Genomic DNA, 18,750 nt, shown 5'->3' on the forward strand with positions numbered 1-18,750 from the left:
CATCCACTGGCAGTTGGGTGGGGTGGAGGAGGGGGGAACCCAGAGGGGCATAAAAAGGAAACATCCAGAAAATAAAAAAGAATACTTAGAAATTAAAGAAATAGTGGAAGTTAAAATCTCAACAGAACAGGTAATGAAGGATAAATCTCAGAAAGTATGACACGAAGACAAAAGGTAAGAAGGAAAGGAAGGATGAGGGGACAAAATCTTCAAATAAGTAATTCAGGGAAATTCCCCAAAATGGAAGTTCACAAGAGCATGCTGCACTCCCTACACAAAGGATAAAAACAAACCCACATCAAGACACATCCTGATATATCAGAACAACGGAGGCAAAAGAGGACAGTCTAACAATTCCAGAAAGAAGCAACAGGCCAAAGAGAAAAGATCAAGACTTCAGGCAACTCTGAAAGCCAGAAAGGTCTACAATGGAGAAAGGCCTTTGAAATTATAAAAATGATTTCCAATCTACATCTATATTCAATCAAAATCTTACCAAACATGGGGTGAGAATAAAGATCCTTGCAGACATGTATGGCCTCAAAATGTTCATCCCTGAACCCTCAAGATTCGCTGGAAGATGTGCTGTATCAGCGAAAGGGGGAGTAACAGGGAACACATGACACCCAGGAAATGGGTTCCTATATGAAGCTAAAAGGAATCTCCAAAAGAGTGGTAAAAAGAGGTTTCCCAAGAGTAGAGTTAAACAGCAAGCCAAGAAAGCCTGGTAGGAGGAACAGGTTAAAAGACCCTGTGTGAAAAGTTCTTTCAGTGCTTGCTTCAGCAGCACATACCCAAACTTGAACAAAGATGATTAGCATGGCCCCCTCCACAAGGATGACACCCAAATTCGTGAAGTGTTCTATATTTTTAAATTAGAAAATACTGATGAAAGAAATTAAAGAGAACAAAAACAAATGTAAAGACAACCTATATTCATGGATCAGGAGAACTATTATTGTTAAAATGGCCATACTCCTCAAAGCAATCTATGGATTCAATGCAATCCCTACCAAAAATACCAATGACATTCTTCATAGAAACAGAAACATATCCGGCCAGGTGCTGTGGCTCATGCCTATTATCCTAGCACTTTGGGAGGCCAAGGTGGGTGGGTGGATCACCTGAGGTTAGGAATGCAAGACCTACCTGGCCAACATGGCGAAACCCTATCACTACCAAAAGTACAAAACTTAGCCAGGCGTGGTGGTGTGCACCTGTAATCCCAGCAACCCAGGAAGCTGAGGCAGGAGGATCGCTGGAACCTGGGAGGCAGAGGCTGCAATGAGCTAAGACTGAGCCACTATACTCCAGCCTGGGCGACATAGCAAGACTTCGTGGAGAAGACTCTGTTGAGGGAAGGGGAAAGGGAAGGGGAAGGGAAAGGGAAAGGGAAGGGGAAAGGGAAGGAGAAGGGAAGGGGAAGGGAAGGGGAAGGGGAGGTAAGGAGAGAGAGAACAGAAAAGAAAGAGAAGCAAATCCTAAAATTCATATGGAACCACAAGAGTCCAAATAGCTAAAGCAATCCTGAGCAGAAAGAAAAAAGCTGAGGTATACTATCTGCCTTCAAAATACACTACACAAAGCTATACTTACCATATATAGCTATATGAGACTGGTATAAAAAGACACAGACCGATGGAATAGAATAGAGAATTCAGAAACAAATCCACATATTTACAGCTAACTGATTTTCAACAAAGATGGCAAGAACACGCATTGGGAAAAGGATACTCTCTTTAGTAAATGGTGCTTGGAAAACTGGAGATCCATATGCAGAATGAAACTAGACCCCTACTTCTCATCCTATCCTATATAAAAATCAACTCAAAATGGATTACACTTAAGTGTAAGACATGAGACTACAAAACTCCTAGAAGAAAACATAGAGAGAAATGCTCTAGAACAGACCACAGGTCTAAGCCAAGCTTGTCCAACCCAGAGGCCGCATGTAGCCCAGGATGGCTTTGAATGCTGCCCAACACAAATTCATAAACTTTCTTAAAACACTGAGATTTTTTTGTTTGCAATTTTCTTTTTTAGCTCATCAACTGTTGTTTGTTAGTGTTAATGTGTTTCATGTTTGGCCAAAGACAATAATTCTTCCAGAGTGGCCCATGGAAGCCAAAAGATTGGACCCCCCCCGCAACACGGCCTAGGCAAAGATTTTATGGCTAAGACATCAAAAGCACAGGCAACAAAAAAATAGACGAGAGGGACTATATTAAACTGAAAAGCTTCTGCATGGCAAAAGCAGCAATCAACAGAGTGAAAAATCTGTTGAAAGGGAAAAAATGTTTGCTAACTATTCATCCAACAGGGAACTAATATCCAGAATACACAAGGAGCTCAAAGGACTCAACAGCAAAACAAAAAACAAACAACCCAAATAATCCTATTGAAAAGCGGGCAAAGGATCTGAATAGACATTTTTTAAAACACAATACACAAATGGCCAATAGACCTGAAAAAATGCTCAACATCACTATCATAAGGGAAATGCAAATCAAAACCACAATGAGGCAGCATTTCACCCATTAGAATGGCTACTACCAAAAGGACAAAAATTAACAAATGCTGGCAATGAAATGGAAACTTATACACTGTTGGTATGAATGTAAATTAGTATAACCATATGGAAAGCAGTATGGAAGTTTCTCAAAAAATCTAAAAATAGAATCACCTTATGATCCAGCAATCCCATTACTTATTTATCCAAAGAAAAGGAAATCAGTATATCAAACAGATACCTGTACCCGATGTTCAGTGCAGCACTATTCACAATAGCCAAGATATGGAATCAATCTAAGTGTACATCAACAGATGAATGGCTGCAGAAAATGTGATTTGATATACAGTGAAATACTATTTGGTCATTAAAAGAAAATAAAATCTTGTCATTTACAACAACATCTATGGCACTGAAGGACATTATGTTAGGTGAAATAAGTCAGGCACAAAGACAAATATTCAACGTTCTCACTCATATGTAGGAGCTAAAAAAAAGTTGATCTCATAAAGGTAGACAACAGAATGATGGTTCAGAGGCTTGGTTGGGGTGGTGGTAGGAAAGAAAGGTGGTTAATGAATACAAACATATGGCTAGATAGTAGAAATAAATTCTAGTATTTGAGAGCACAGTAGAGTTAACAATAATTTATTGTATATTTCAAAATAGCTAGAAGCGAAGATCTGAAATATTCCCGACACAAAGAAATGATGAATGCTCAAGGTGATGGATATCCTAAATGCCCTAATTTGATTATTATACATTGTATGTAACAAAATAACACATATCAGTTTTTAAAAATGAAAAACTTTAAAATATGGTTTTCACTTTTATCAAAAATGCTTCCGGATTATTACTAAAACTACATTTCTATGTATGACAAAATGAATGCTTTGTGTTTTCTGTGGGAATGACCTTTACTAGACTTTGTAGTATGGCTTTTTTTTTTGGGATAGTTATGCTGCTACCCAGAGCCTAGAATTTTCTAACACCTTGGTTGGGCACAGTAGCTCACACCTATAATCCTAGCACTTTAGGAGGCTGAGGTGGGTGGACTGCTTGAGCTCAGGATTCGAGACCAGCCTGGATAACACGGCAAAACCCCGTCTCTACAAACCACGAACCACTCCAAAAATAAACAGATGGGTGTAGTGGTGGTGTCTGCCTGTAGTCCCAGCTTCTTGGCGGGCTCAGGCAGGAGAATGGCTTGAGCCCAGCAGGTTGAGGCAGTAGTGAGCTGAGATTCTACCGCTGTACTCCAGTCTGTGGGTGCAAGGTAAGACCCTGTCTCAAAACATTTTTTAAAAATTTTAAAAAAGGATTCTCTAACATCTTTACTATCCAGGTCTACTTTGTTACAGAACTGAGAACCTCCACCCTAAAATGCTGTCCTTCCCCAAGTTTTAACAATAGTGTGACGCTAATTTTTAGGGCTTTTGTAGCCTTGTCTCAATTCTTTAACTGGAAGAAAGATCTCCCTAAAATTGACTTTTTCTTTGTATTTAGTTTATAAACTTGATTGCTCTTTAAATTAAAAAAATTAACAGAGAGAGGAAGTCAATAATGTCAGAGAAACAAAATTCTGTATAGGATAGAAAGTTACAGTATACCATATGGCTCAGCAATAATCAGCATTTCCATAATCCAAATCCTGATCTAACCATATACTGTCTCTATATTATGAAGACAGAGGAAAGACTGGACGTGGTGGCTCATGCCTGTAATCCCAGCACTTTGGGAGGCTGAGGTGGGCGGATCATGAGGTCAGGAGATCGAGACCATCCTGGCTAACATGGTGAAACCCCGTCTCTACTAAAAATACAAAAAATCAGCCAGGCGTGGTGGCGGATGCCTGTAGTCCCAGCTACTTGGGAGGATGAGGCAGGAGAACCACTTGAACCCAGGAGGAGGAGGTTGCAGTGAGCACCACTGCACTCCAGCCTGGGTGACAGAGCAAGATTCCGTCTTTAAAAAAAACATTAAAAAAGAAGACGACAGAGAAAAATGTTAACTGTGTGAAAGAAATCGAAACTTCCCAATTTCATATTAGAGGAAAAAATCCTGATCAAAATGGTTAATATATATCAGAAAACAAGAGACATTTTAGTATGTACATTAACTGACAAAGTACCAATAACCAGAATACATAAAGAACTTTTACAAACCCATATGTAAAAGCCAAACTGAAAAATGGCCAAAAAAAAAAAACTTTTTTAAAAAGAATTCACACACATGAGAAATCAAGTGCACCAAGGTACATATGTAAGAATGTGCAGAGTAGCGTTTCCTAGTTGTTAAAAACAACTGAAACATACGTCAACAGTAAATAAACTGCAGTACATTCATACAATGATTTACTCTATGGCAATGACAATAAACCATATGCAAAACATGGATGACCCTTAGAAACCTTGAGCGAAAGAATCAAGAATCAAAAGATTGCATACAGTAATGTTTCATTTATATACAAAAGCAGGCAAAACTACATTTTCTAGGGATGCATATATTGGCCAATAAATAAACTCAATAAATAATAAAACTCAAAGAACAGCGATTACCATAAAAGACAAAGCGGTGGTCTTCGTAAGAGTGGAGAAAGAGAGGAATGTTTTCAAAAACAGATATATGAGGGGCTCCCAGGTGGTTATTATATAGCATTTGCTTCAATATTACACTGTTCACTTATATTTTACACCCCTTTCTACTTTTCTACTTTTCTTTAAATGTCATATTTCACAATTAGAAAAAATCAACAATTTTAAGAAAATACAGGATTATAATACGGTTTGATTAGTCATATTTAAATATGCAGGTCAAATGGAAAGGCTAGTATCATCAGTAAATAGAAATTGTCATGAGACAACTCAGCGGGACTGCCTCAGGAGAGAGCACTGGACCTGGGGGTAACTTCCTGAGGCAAATCCAATCATGAATAGGATCAGAAAATGCACTTCAAAGCTAGCTCTGAGAGCCCAAAAATTCGGAGTTGAGAAGAAACCAGACTGAATGAATCTCATACTTAAGTCAGAGTAAAAATTAACACTTTAAAATACATTACTACCTTAAAAAGTTATAAGTCTGTGAAACCTGGGAATGTTGTTTACATATAAATCCAACCATATTACCTCTTTATTCTGCCAAGTACAAGAGATAATTTTTTTTCCCCGAGTCGGAGTCTCACACTGTTGCTCAGGCTGGAGTGCAGTGGCACGATCTTGGCTCACTGCAACCTCTGCCTCCCGGGTTCACGCCATTCTCCTGCCTCAGCCTCCAGAGTAGCTGGGACTACAGGCGCCTGCCACCATGCCCGGCTCATTTTGTGTATTTAGTTGTATTTTTAGTAGGTTTCACCATGTTAGCCAGGATGGTCTCAATCTCCTGACCTCATGATCCACCCGCCTTGGCCTTCCAAAGTGCTGGGGTTACGGCGTGAGCCACCGTGCCCGGCCAAGAGGTAATTTTAAAATTAGACATACAAATGGTTTCCAAGCTCAAAGGAAAATATTTTAAGACATACAAAACTCATACAGATACAACAGCATCACAGCACACTTACTGGAATTAGGAGTTGTTCCAGAGCCAAACGCAGACTGACTAGGTTGCTGTCCAAACACAGGGGGCTGACTACTGCTTGACACTGTCCCAAAAGTAGGTGGTGCAGGCTGAGAACCACTGGAAAATAATGCTGTGGAAGATGATATAGATCCAAAGCCTGGGGGATTGGGCTGGCTGGCACCTTGACTTTGTCCAAATGTTGGGGTCTGGTTAGCACCAAATGCTGGACTGGCAGATGGTGCTGAAGGTCCAGTTCCAAATACGAAGGAGGATCCTGGAGGCCCAAAGACACACTTAAGTCGCCACGGTGGCTAATGTCAGATTATCCTCAAGAAATTTCTGAAAACCCACAAGCAAATGTCAAGTTTCTTTTCAGATTCTTACCTTGTTAAACCAAATTCCATCAAGACAAGTTTTAAATAATGATTGAGAATACAACTCTCTCTACCATTATTTAGTGAAACATACTAAATTCATATAAACAAAAACTGCAATTAACAACTACTTCACAGCCAACAATTTTTGGTAAAGGAACATATCTCAGAAAAGTCTCCCACCAGAAATCTAATGTGTGAAGAAATCACCTCATGATGAGCATATATATATATAGATATATGTGTGTATATATATACTGCATAATAAAGACTGATGTTTAATAAAACAACTTCCAGTGTCTGGTTACTGACAACCTAACATTTTAAAAACAAAGTTTGGGGCTGGGCACAGTGGCTCAGGCCTGTAATCCCAGCACTTTAGGAGGCCGAGTTGGGCGGATCACGAGGTCAGGAGTTTGAGCCTGGCCAACATGGTAAAACCCCATCTCCGCTAAAAATACAAAAATTAGCCAGGTGTGGTGGCAGGCACCTGTAATCCCAGTTACTTGGGAAGCTGAGGCAGGAGAATTGCTTGAACTAGGGAGAGGGAGGGTTGCAGTGAGCCGAGATCGCACCACTGCATTCCAGCCTGGGTGACAGAGCAAGCCTCCATCTCAAAAGAAAAAAAACAAAAACAAAAACAAAAGACAAAGCTTGGAAAAATTAAGTATTACACTCTTACCACAATGAGAAAAATGGCTCCCAAGAGGTAAATATGTTAAAGTTGTACACACAGTGATTAATTACAACAACCCTGGTATAGATGACCAAAAGGCATTCACACCATTTTGTGATAACCTGCTATATGTTATTTGCTAATAAGTAAAGCCCATCCAATTGCAATGCATTTTTTTCTTTTGTAAATGTACCTGCAGAGCTAGACGTGGTTGTGGCTCCAAAGCCGAAACCAGAGGTGGCAGTATTATTACTGCTGGCTCCTGGACCAAAGACAAATGGGGGTGACAGCTGTACCTGTGCTGGATGTGGTTGCTAGTTTGCTATCCTGAGAAAATAGCAAAGACTGAGAGGTGCTGGATTCAGCAGTGTTACCAAAGGCAGAGCTGCTCACAGGGTTGCTGGACTGTCCAAACACAAAGGTAGCCACGGGTGGATTGGAGGAAGAGGTGGAACTACCAAATATGCCACCACCAGCAGAAGTGGCTGGTGTACTTGAACTAGAGGAATTGTTATTCAAGAAACTAAAAACTGGCTTTGCTGCACCTTGATCTGTAAGACAGAAATTAAGAAACAAACATAAACCCTTAAGAATAGTCTCAGAAAGTACTTTTTCCTTACCCTACAATCACTAGAATTTTCCTACCCTAGAATTCGCTAGAAAAGTAGGTTAAGTTTTTTATATAGATTAATTCATCAAATGGACATCTGTTTATATTAGATTTTGACAAAATCAAATACATTCATCTTCTTTTATAGCTTATGGATTTTACGCCTTTCACAGGAAGGCCTTTGGCATTCAGGTTAATAAAAATACCCCTGGAATCCAAATCTAACTGGATACTGTAGTTGAATAGCAAGTTTAGACAGTGGAAGATAGCTGTACTTTTATATATTTAATTTTGCAATTTATGTTACAGTATGTGGCAAAATCGTAACTTCAATTTATCTAAATGGATAGCCAAATGTCTCCACAGCATCAACCAGTACAGGCTTTGTGCACTAATATGCAATGTTGTCTTTATGATACACTACATTTCCTAAAATGCATATACTTGTTTCCTCTACCGTTATCACTAGACTGTTTTAATTATTCCAACTTTACACCATGGACTGATGATAGCAGAACAAAGCTGCCTGTGTACCTGCCTTTTTTCCCAAAATTTCTTGTATAGTTTCCTTTCCATGTGAATTTTAGAGTAAGTTTAGCTTGTCAAGCTCTACAAAAATTCCCCTAAGAACCAAAATTACGGGAGGAGGAAGGGAATACCTTCACCCAGCAACAAGTACGCCTTTTGTGTTCTTTTATTATTTGGCATGTTAAAAGTTCTGCTGCTTTTATAAAATACAAGTTAGAAATGTTAGAAAAAAACAAATGAGATATGCTGATTTGAAGAAAAACTTTTGATTTTTATATCGTGATTCTAAATCCAGCCACCTTATTGAAGACTTTTTTCTAAATTATTCCAATAATCTCTCAGTTCCAATACTTCACACTATGCAGGGCTGGTCACAGCATGCTATAGGCATTAGTCTGACTTACAGAAAATGGAACATGTTGGCTCACTTTCAAGCTGGCTAATGGAAGAATGGTTAAGAATGTCTACCACAGCCTGGTGTTTCACCATCAAATTTGATTAGACCCTATCATATTTTTGTTGCTTTCCAAATAATATGTAATTTTAGCTTTTATTTTGTCTTTATATTTCTAAGTAAATATATGACAGACAAAAAACTGCTCATAGTTATTTGTTGAATTCCATATAAAAGTTAATTTTGAGTGTTTCCAATTTATTATCCAAAAGTATTCATGGATATTCAACTTTCGCACTTTTTGCACATCTAAAAACACCTGTATTTTGCCTCTGTGTTTGTTGTTGTTGTTGGGTTTTCTGGAGACAGAGGCTCGTTCTGTTGCCCAAGCTGGAGTGCAGTGGCCAATCTCGGCTCACTGCAACTTCTGCCTCCCAGGTTCAAGAAATTCTTGTGCTTCAGCCTCCTGACTAGCTGGGATTACAGGTGTGAGCTATGGCACCCGGACTGTCTTTATACTTAAACACATTTGGCTAGTAACAGAATTCTAGGTTCAAGAACATTTTCATTTTGAGGGTACTGTTCTGTTTTTAGCATATGATGTTGCAAATTAGAAGATGATGCTAATCTGATATCTTCCTATTTGTGACAAATAGCTTTTCTCTCTGAAAGCATTTAGGGTTTTAGCTTTGGTGTCCTAAATTTCAGTGATCTTTGCCAACAGGTAATTTCCATTTTTAAGACCAATGTCTTTCTTTAGATCTAGAAAATTTTCTTGTCACTTCTTTGATATTCCCCCAAAACTTCTTATCTTCTAGGTCACTCCTATTCCAAAGGAACTTGTGGATCTAACTTAGATCACTCTTTGTACTTGTGCACTAAGTTCAGGGAAATTCTAGTTCACTAATCTGATGATCAGCTATGTTCTCCCTGCTATTCCGCTCACAGAATGACTTTAATATGATCCACCAACAACGATGCTTTTAACCTTTAAGGTGCTGTGTCATTTTTTTCCCCCAGGACTTCAGCTTTCAAAATCTCTTGGTTTCTCAGGATTAATTATATTTGTTGTCTATGTTTCTTAATGTCTGATGAGGACTGGTTATCTGTAACTATTTGTAAATAATACCATAGATTATGGTAGAAAGTACTTCATAAGCTAAGAATCCTTATTTTCCAGGTAGTAGATACCAATTCTGATTATAAAAGCCCAAACAGAAGAGAAAGACACACATAAATATGCACTATATTGAGCTTTGCATTACTGCCGTATTTCTCAAAATTAGATTCACAGATGACTTCATCAGAATCATGAGGGTTTTAAAGAGCGGTTTAAACTGAAAATCCTAGGTTCCTTCTCAAAGAGTTCTGTATTTCTCAACTACGTTCAGTGTAAACCATTACTTGACTTGCTGCATCTGTAAAGGCAACTTGTAAAAAAAATAATAAAGTTAATACTTACCAGCTGTAGTACTAGTTTGAGCTCCAAAGGCAAAAGTGGCTTTTGCTGGCTGTTCAGATTCCTTCTCAGATGGTTTTGTCATACTAAAACTAAATGTGGACTTGGAAGAATTCTCATCTTTGGTTTGCTCTGAATTCCCAAAGGAAAACACTGGTTGACACTTTGGCTCTTCATTGTCAGCTTTCTTCCCAAAAACTAGGGAAGTAGAAGTGACAGGCTCTTGCTGTTTCTCTTCTGTCCTTCCCAAAACAAACACTGAGGCAGATGGCAGAGAGGCAGGCTCCACATTGCCAAAAGAGAATCCTCCTTTGGTGGCAGGCATTTCTTCTTTTTTAGCTTCTGATGTCTTACATGTGAAAGGAGCCACTGAAGCACTCTTGGTTTCTATGGTTCCAAAGTTGAAGCTGCTCTTGTTCTCAGAGGTCACTATGGTGTTAGCAGGAGCAGGGGTGGAATTAATAACACCTGTACCAAAGCTAAAACCTGCAGATGAACATTTGGGCAGTTCCTCTTTCTTTTCTTCCTGTCCAAGATTAGACACCCCAAATTGAAATGGAGTTAAAGAAACTGGGTTGCTTAAACCAGAAGAAAGTCCAAACTTAAAATTATCATTCTTACTATCTTTTTTAACTTCTTCGGGCTTAGATTCAGATGATACTCCAAATTTAAAATCTCCTATTGGTTTAGAAAATTTAAAGCCTTCACTCATGGGGTTTACAGACCCAGAATCAGATGATACACCTATTTTGAATCCTCCCTGATCTCCAAATTTGAAATTTCCAGTGCTTGTTAAAGCCTGAGAAGGCCCAGAAGAGGGTGATGGGACACCAAATTTGAAGGATGAGGAGGCTGCTGAGTTCGAAGATGAGGAAGATGTGTCAAAGCCTGCAAAAACATAAAAGACACCACATAGGCAATTAATGTACTGATGCTCTCAAACAAAATATAAACATCTTGAACACCAAAGAAACATAGGAATAACTTTGAAAGGGTCTACTTTGAAGAGTATTACCAGCAGTCGTAAACATAATTCAAGGTGACCAATATTTATGTGGTATGAGAATTGTGTCTCACTCCTCACAACTATCCTGACATGCCACTTTTCATTTATCAGACTGGCTGAGATAAAGTTGATAAAGTTTATACTGGCAATGAGACTGGAAGTAACAGGCTACACATTGCAGGTGGGTGTATAAATGAGCACAAAACTCACAGGGAGCAATCTATCACTAGTTACCAAAAATTACAAATGCATATATCCTTTGACAAGCAACTAACTGACCTTACAATAATTCAGAAACAGATATAAACATCTCAGGATAATCTCATTTTATATTAATTTTCAAGAGAGAATGAGTGAACACTGAAGCTGTTCTCAAATACTTCATTTTTAAATGGCCTTACAAAAAGGTGCTTTACCATCACCTTTATTTTTATTTTTTTTGCCTTACCTTTAAACCCAGATTTTGTGCCTGGCTTTGCACTTTCACATGCCAAACATTTGGTAGAGTCAGCCTTATTCTGCACTAGGCACACTTCACAGTCCCAGCTCCCCTCAGGCTTCGTGAACTTTTCCAGCGCTAGAGAGCCTCCAGAAGGCGGAGAGATGGGTACAGTGCTGCTACTTGAAGTAGGTACTGAACCTCCTAAAAAAAAAAAACAACGGGGAGTGAGGAGGGACAGAATTCATGAAAATTTTAATTTATATGCCAGTATCTCAACGACACCACTAAGTTTAAGTGTTCAATTTCTAATAATATTTCCTATTAAAACACAGAACGTGCCAGAAATACGAACAATTGTTCATATTTATATTGTTTAAAAAAAAGAATAGACCTCTCAGATTTATTTTAACCTTATAAATGAGCAGCTCAAAATCACCTTGCTCACTGGTGAGCTCCCTCTTAACCACATGTTTGAACTGCTGTGGTTTAAGAAAAAAAAATCATGCTCACAAATTAGGGGCTCAAAGACTAAATTTTTCTTAAGAATATTTTTCAAATTTCTTCAAACAGCAAGCATTCTAAAACATAAGATGTAAATTGTAGGCAACATCCTAACATATAAAATACATAGTCACAGACCATATGAATTTCAAGATTTCAAAGCATAGATCTCTGCCTCTGAATGATAGTTTTTGCATAGAAGTGCATCTACTTCACATCCACTTCACAATCTAACTTGACAACTACTATATTCATGGCATTTCTGTTACATGCTAGCCATTTAACAGACATTTATTAAGCATCATAACACACTTGGGTTCTGGGGACATTAAAGATGAATAAAATGTTGCTTAACTTGTAAGATGCTCATGGTCTTAAAGGGGTAAAATAAAAGCACAGTAGCACCATCACCAAGTGACAACCTAAAACAAGTGTGCAAAGAAGGAAGAAATGACTAAGAAGCAGGAGAAGGATATACAGAGGTGACAAATCTTAAGCAGAACTAGCATGTTTGTGGGAGAGGTGGCACACAAAGAATGGCTTGGTAAGGCCCAAAATATAGTGCTGACAGTGAAGCCATTCATTCTGGTATTCCTCCTTCTCTAGATGGCCTACAACTGTTGCCACCTCTTCCATAGTTACCTAAATGATCTCTACATTTTATACGTATGTTCTCTTCTATCTTGCCAACCAAATTGCTCCCTGGGGTTCCATCTTGGTCCACTGTCCTCACAAGCTCTCATTTACTCCAGTGGTTTTAAATTCCAATAAAACAGTTTCCTAATCTACACTTCTGAGCTTGTCACTGTAGTCTCTTAGTTGGTGACTCCACTGTCTACTTGGTTAGGTTGGCTGGATACTCCTCCTCCTCTACATTTTTCTCAAATCTATTTCAATCAATTTCTGACTCTTCTGCTGCTATTCTGGTTCATGCACACCCACCATTACCCCAACCACTACCCCATCTCTTGCTTGAATAATAGCCTTTTTATGGAGACCTCTGATCTTGTTCCTTTGAAATCCATCCTCCTCTGAAGCAACCAGTGCCATGTAGTTTTTGTTTTTCCTCTCCGTTGCACCTTTTTAAAACATTAACTGTTCAAAAGCTTTATTCCTGCCACTCCCTATAAGCTAGCAGACTTTCATTTCAGGCCATCTTTTCTATTCACTCAACTCTACTCTCATGACTTCAAATACCAAAACTATGGACTAATGACCCCAAATCCACATCTCCACCCAAAGGGCCTTACATACAACCTTTTTTTTTTTTTCCTGAGACAGAGTCTCACTCTGTTGCCCAGGCTGGAGTACAGTGGCGCAATCTCAGCTCACTGCAACCTCCACCTCCCAGGTTCAAGCTGTTCTCCTGCCTCAGCCTCCCAAGTAGCTGGGATTATGGACATCGACGACCATGCCTGGCTAATTTTTGTATTTTTAGTAGAGACGGGGTTTTGCCATGTTGGCCAGGCTGGTGTCAAACTCCTGACCTCAGGTGATCTGCCTGCCTCAGCCTCCCAGAGTTGCTGGGATTACAGACGTGAGCCACCATGCCTGGCCATATTACATACATCTGAATGTTAACATCAGCATCTTGAAATCAATGTCTTTAATTGTACGTCCTCCATTCCTTATTCAGTTCAATCAGTCCATTATCTATTGCCTATATCGGCGGGGGAGGAAGGGGGTGGTCCAACCTTCTGGCTTCCCTAGGTCACACTGGACAAAAAGAATTGTCTTGAGCCACATGTAAAATATACTAACACTAGCAACAGCTGATGAGTTTTTAAAAAAATAAAAAATAGCAAAATAATCTCATAATGTTTTAAGAAAACTCACAAATTTGTGTTGAGCCTCATTCACAGCCATCCTGAGCCACATGCACCCCGCAGGTGTACAAGCTTGGTTGTTTTTTTTTTTTTTTTTTTTTTGAGACTGAGTCTCGCTCTATCGCCTAGGCTGGAGTGCAAGCGGCATGATCTCGGCTCACTGCAAGCTCCACCTCCCGGGTTCATGCCATTCTCCTGCCCCTGCCTCAGCCTCCCGAGTGGCTGGGACTACAGGCGCCCACCACCATGCCTGGCTAATTTTCTGTATTGTTAGTAGAGACAGGGTTTCACCATGTTAGTCAGGATGGTCTCGATCTCCTGACCTCATGGTCCACCCACCTCGGCCTCCCAAAGTGCTGGGATTACAGGAGTGAGCCACCACGCCCGGCCTATCATTATTTGAGACAGGGTCGAACTCTGTCACCCAGGCTGGAGTGCAGTGGCATGATCTCAGCTAACTGCAACCCCCACCTTCCGAGCTCAAGCAATCCTCTCTCTTTGGCCTCCTAAGTAGCTGGGACTACATGCAGGTGGCACCAAGCCAGGCTAATTTTTGTGTTTTTTGTAGAGACAGGGCTTCACCATGTTGCCCAGGCTGGTCTTGAACTGGGTCCAAGCAATCTGCCCGCCTTGGCCTCTACCAGTGCTTGGATTATAGGCGTGAGCCACGGTGTCTGGCCTATTGTCTATATGATTGATACCACTTCCTAATCTATCTTCTGGTCTCCAAATTTTGTTGTTTTCAAATCCATTATCTAAAAAGCCAGAGTGACTTCATCAAAAATACAAACTTGATTGTATCGCTCCTCTGCTGAAAATGATGGTTCATCACTGAAAGGATGAAGTTCAAGTTCTTTAATACATATGTGAGCTTCCTTTCTTCACGTGTAACAAATTACTTCCTGACTCAAAGTTCTGTTACTCCCCATCAACTTAAAATTAATTTTGCTTTCCTGCATACATCAAGGGCTTTCTTTCTGTAGGTGAGGCAGGGGTACCAGATAGGAAGACAAAGATATTTCATAATGAAGATTCTAGGCCGGGCACGGTGGCTTACCCCTGTAATCCCAGCACTTTGGAAGGCCAAAGCAGACAGATCATTTGATGTCAGGAGTCAGAGACCAGCCTGGCCAACATGGTGAAACCCTGTCTCTACTGAAAATACAAAAAATTAGTCAGGCGCAGTGGCATGCACCTGTAATTCCAGCTACTCGTGAGGCTGAGGCACAAGAATTGCATGAACCTGGGAGACGGAGGTTGCAGTGAGCCAAGATCGTGCCACTGCACTCCAGCCTGGGTGACACAGTGAGACTCTGTCTCAAAAAAAGGAAAGAAATGAAGATTCTAAAATCTCACTCATAGGGAAATATCCAGTAGGAATCAGAAATATGGCATGAGGGTTCAGGCAAGGGGTCTAGGGTTAGTAACTCAGAGCTGTACATTATGGACACAAAACTGCATATTCATGAATAATGCATTGAAAACAGTGTAATTCCCCGGATATCCATATTATCATATATCTGCACCATATAATTATATAATATTACAAAACCATCAGAGCCACTTCTGGATGAATTAAAGATTCAATATGACTCTTCACTAAGTCTTCCAACTTTGAACAGAGGAACAGAAAAAACTCAAAACTAACTCCATTGTTTCTGGCTGCCTAGATTAGAATTAGTGACTTGGTAATTTACAATCATTGCAACAGCTATAGCCTTTTCATTAACGACTATAGCCTACCCCTTAAAGAAACCTTCTCTGTATATCACCACTAGCTATCCTGATTTCTATTTGGAGAAGTAGTATTTTACTCTATACAAAGGTGTGAGAAATATTACCCCATTCTAAGATCTTTCAGCATGGGTATTAGTCAACTTTGAACAAATTTCTGATAAAATTGTACAGAAAGAGGAGATTGGCATATATACCAGAATAGTTAACACATAACCTATCCTAACTGAACATAAAGATCTAGCCGCAAACAAGACATTTTTATCTCAAGATAGTTTAGAAAAATTAGTATGTATGAGAAATGCTCATCCTGAAACATCTAAAACAGGGATTCTTAGAATAAATTAAAATGTTCGACTAAAGTAATAAGCAAAATTACTCCATAAAGCCAAAAACATACCTGGTTTCTCAGACATACAGGACACACATTTATTGTCTTCTGCGTTATTAGAAACACAGCATACTGAACACTCCCAAGATCCAACAGGCCTTTTGAATTTATCTCCAAATCCTAAGGTACCAGTGGTCACAGTGCAGCTGGAAGATGAAGCAGTCATAGTCTCAGCACTTTCCGAAACCACTGTCAATGTAAGAGCTCGCTTCACACCAGTTCCAGGTTTTGGTGTTTCACAGGCTACACATTTTATCACTTCAGGTTTATTTTGCACTAAACAGGTATCACAATCCCAAGTGCCTATCACTGGTTTAAATTTGTCTCCAAAACCTGTCCCTGGTGCAGAAAGAGTTGTTTTGACACTTTTGTTTGGTGTTTCAATTCCAGTCTGTTTAGCAGTATCTCTGGGTGACAATTTTGCTGCTTGACAGGCTATGCATTTGCTGTCTGTAACTTTGTTCTGGAGTAGACATGTATCACACTGCCATGATGACCCAGCTTTTAAACTTTCCCCAAACCCAATTCCACTAGAAGAAAAGCTACTTATTGCTGGTCTTGTATAAACTACTGGGCTTGTTGTGGTGGGCTGAGCAGCAACAGAATCTATCTTCGGTGATGCAAAACCTACAATGAACAAAGGAGAGAGTGCAAAAACAACGTTAGAGAAGCTTTATAAATCAAAGCATTAGTTTGATTATTACTGAGAAGACATTTACCTCACTGCACACTTACTACAATCCAAGATGAACTACTTGAGTTGTTTTTCACTTAATCATATTTATCATTCACCTAGTAAGTTAGACTTAGACCATTTAAAATTCCACAAAAGATGTTGTGTTTACAGGATATCACCTCCTCCTTCAAGGAATTTCTAGCTGGATGCTTTCCTTGGTACTAATTTACTGATAGGTATTATTGCCATCCATATTTTGTTATATTCTGTCTTTCTACAAACACAGAATACTCAGTCCTCTTACTCCTTCATCCGTTTCTTCTTTTGTGTTCCACTGACTATGCCAAATGGCTTCAATATCATCTTTAAATTTTGTCCAGTCATAACCTACCACTGTGTTATCCTCTAGCTTCAGTAAAATCAGCTGAGCAAGTCTTTGTGTTACCAAAACTGCTGTCATTGAGTTCATTCACTCAAGCTATATTTTACTCATGAGAATGACTTTGTAATGTTTACTTAGGACCAGTTAACTTTTGTCTTACACACACCAACACCATCTGTGATGTTTCTACAGCCTTTACCCGCCAAAGAAAAATTAAAAGGAAAGAAGATGTAGACGGTTACGAGAGGTTTTCTAGTTTCACAAAATAATCAAGCCTAGAGCTATCTTTAGCCTAAGGACAAAATACCACATACTTGAGTTATTCCTAGTGGTCAACATGTGTTATTTTGCTTATGATCAATTTACATCACTAAGATTGGCAATATGTTAACAGTAACCATCTCAAGGCATTACAGATTTCTTTTTCTTCCCACTTTTTCAGATTTTCCTAATTTCAGTCAAATGAAGATTCTCCCCAAACGTTTCCTATTTAAGAAGTAAAAAGGGAGCCGGGGGAGGCTGGCATCATGAATGCAAAGTGTAACCCCAGATACATAAGACAGACTATACACATTTGATGCTTGCCTACTACTTGGTTAATTCGAGTACAAGCATTCTGGAGTTCTGCCATAACTGCATGGAACTGTCTAAGCTACTGGACTCCTATAGGGAGTATACTTATCTAAAAAATGAGACAGCTGGACCAGAAAAATTGAATACTTCTAAATCCTGCTGTAAAAACCAATCTTACTTTTTTAAAAAACCTATCCTATTACACATGGACACATTTGGTGGGTAAGTTTAAATTATTTCTGAGCTATTAGATTATCTCGCAGACAATTTTACATTCTTTTTTTTTTTAAACTCTTGCTCTGTCGTCCAGGTCAGAGTGCAATGGTTCAAACTCAGTTTACTGCAACCTCCACCTCCCAGGTTCAAGCCCCCTGAGTAGCTGGGACTATAGGTGCACACCAGCACGCCCAGCTAATTTTTTCTATTTTTAATGGAGATGAGGTTTCGCCATGTTGGCCAGGTTGGTCTTGAACTCCTGGCCTCAAGTGATCCACACGTATTAACCTCCCAAAGTGCTGGATTACAGGCGTGAGCCACCACGCCCGGTCAGTTTTACACTCTTATACTACACGTCACAAATGGAATTAGGAACATCCTCTTTGTTTTCAAACAAAAAATTATTCTTATCTGAGAATTATTTATCCCCTTTCTAATTATTACCTACTAGCTTTCAAATCTTGCTTCAATTCAAGTGAGTAATGCTCCCTATGTATGTTATAATTCAGCGAATGCTTTCCACTTGGCCTTGTTCCATATTTACCAAACTGGGGAATAATTCAAGAAGGCAGTTCAGCGCTCTCGTAAGAGAAAGACATGTCTATGTGTATCATCAGGTTTACTTCCTCCTAGTCCTTATTGGCCTGTCTCTATTAATGGAGAATCCATTTTCTCCTCCTACATTTGCCTCTTAGAGATTTCATTTTAGTATAGTCCTTAAATTCCAAAGAAGTAAGGCTTGTAAGATATTTCCAGCAAAAGAATTATACCTAACTACATCTCTATTCAAAAGTAAATCTCCTACCAAACTAGTCAGAAATTTTTAAAAGCCTCAAGTATAATACAAAATGACATTAAAATGAGATCATGAGTTTGTAATTAAAAGGCTTATCTTTTA

At 39.2% G+C, this 18,750-nt stretch overlaps 1 protein-coding gene and 1 pseudogene across 1 annotated transcript in view; one reads left to right on the forward strand and one right to left on the reverse strand.

Moving 5' to 3' along the window:
• The window catches only part of NUP153 (nucleoporin 153), a 92,620-nt gene that overhangs the window by 3,378 nt on the left and 70,492 nt on the right, over window positions 1–18,750 (reverse strand). The window contains 6 exon segments of the mRNA XM_007973607.3: window positions 6,066–6,338; window positions 7,308–7,395; window positions 7,397–7,665; window positions 10,109–10,993; window positions 11,560–11,754; window positions 16,015–16,632. Of these exon segments, the coding sequence (XP_007971798.2) occupies window positions 6,066–6,338; window positions 7,308–7,395; window positions 7,397–7,665; window positions 10,109–10,993; window positions 11,560–11,754; window positions 16,015–16,632 (2,328 nt within the window).
• On the forward strand, window positions 772–872 carry LOC119626922 (U6 spliceosomal RNA; annotated as a pseudogene).

The sequence above is a fragment of the Chlorocebus sabaeus genome, chromosome 17 (assembly GCF_047675955.1).
Source record: "Chlorocebus sabaeus isolate Y175 chromosome 17, mChlSab1.0.hap1, whole genome shotgun sequence".
Classification (NCBI taxonomy): domain Eukaryota; kingdom Metazoa; phylum Chordata; class Mammalia; order Primates; family Cercopithecidae; genus Chlorocebus; species Chlorocebus sabaeus.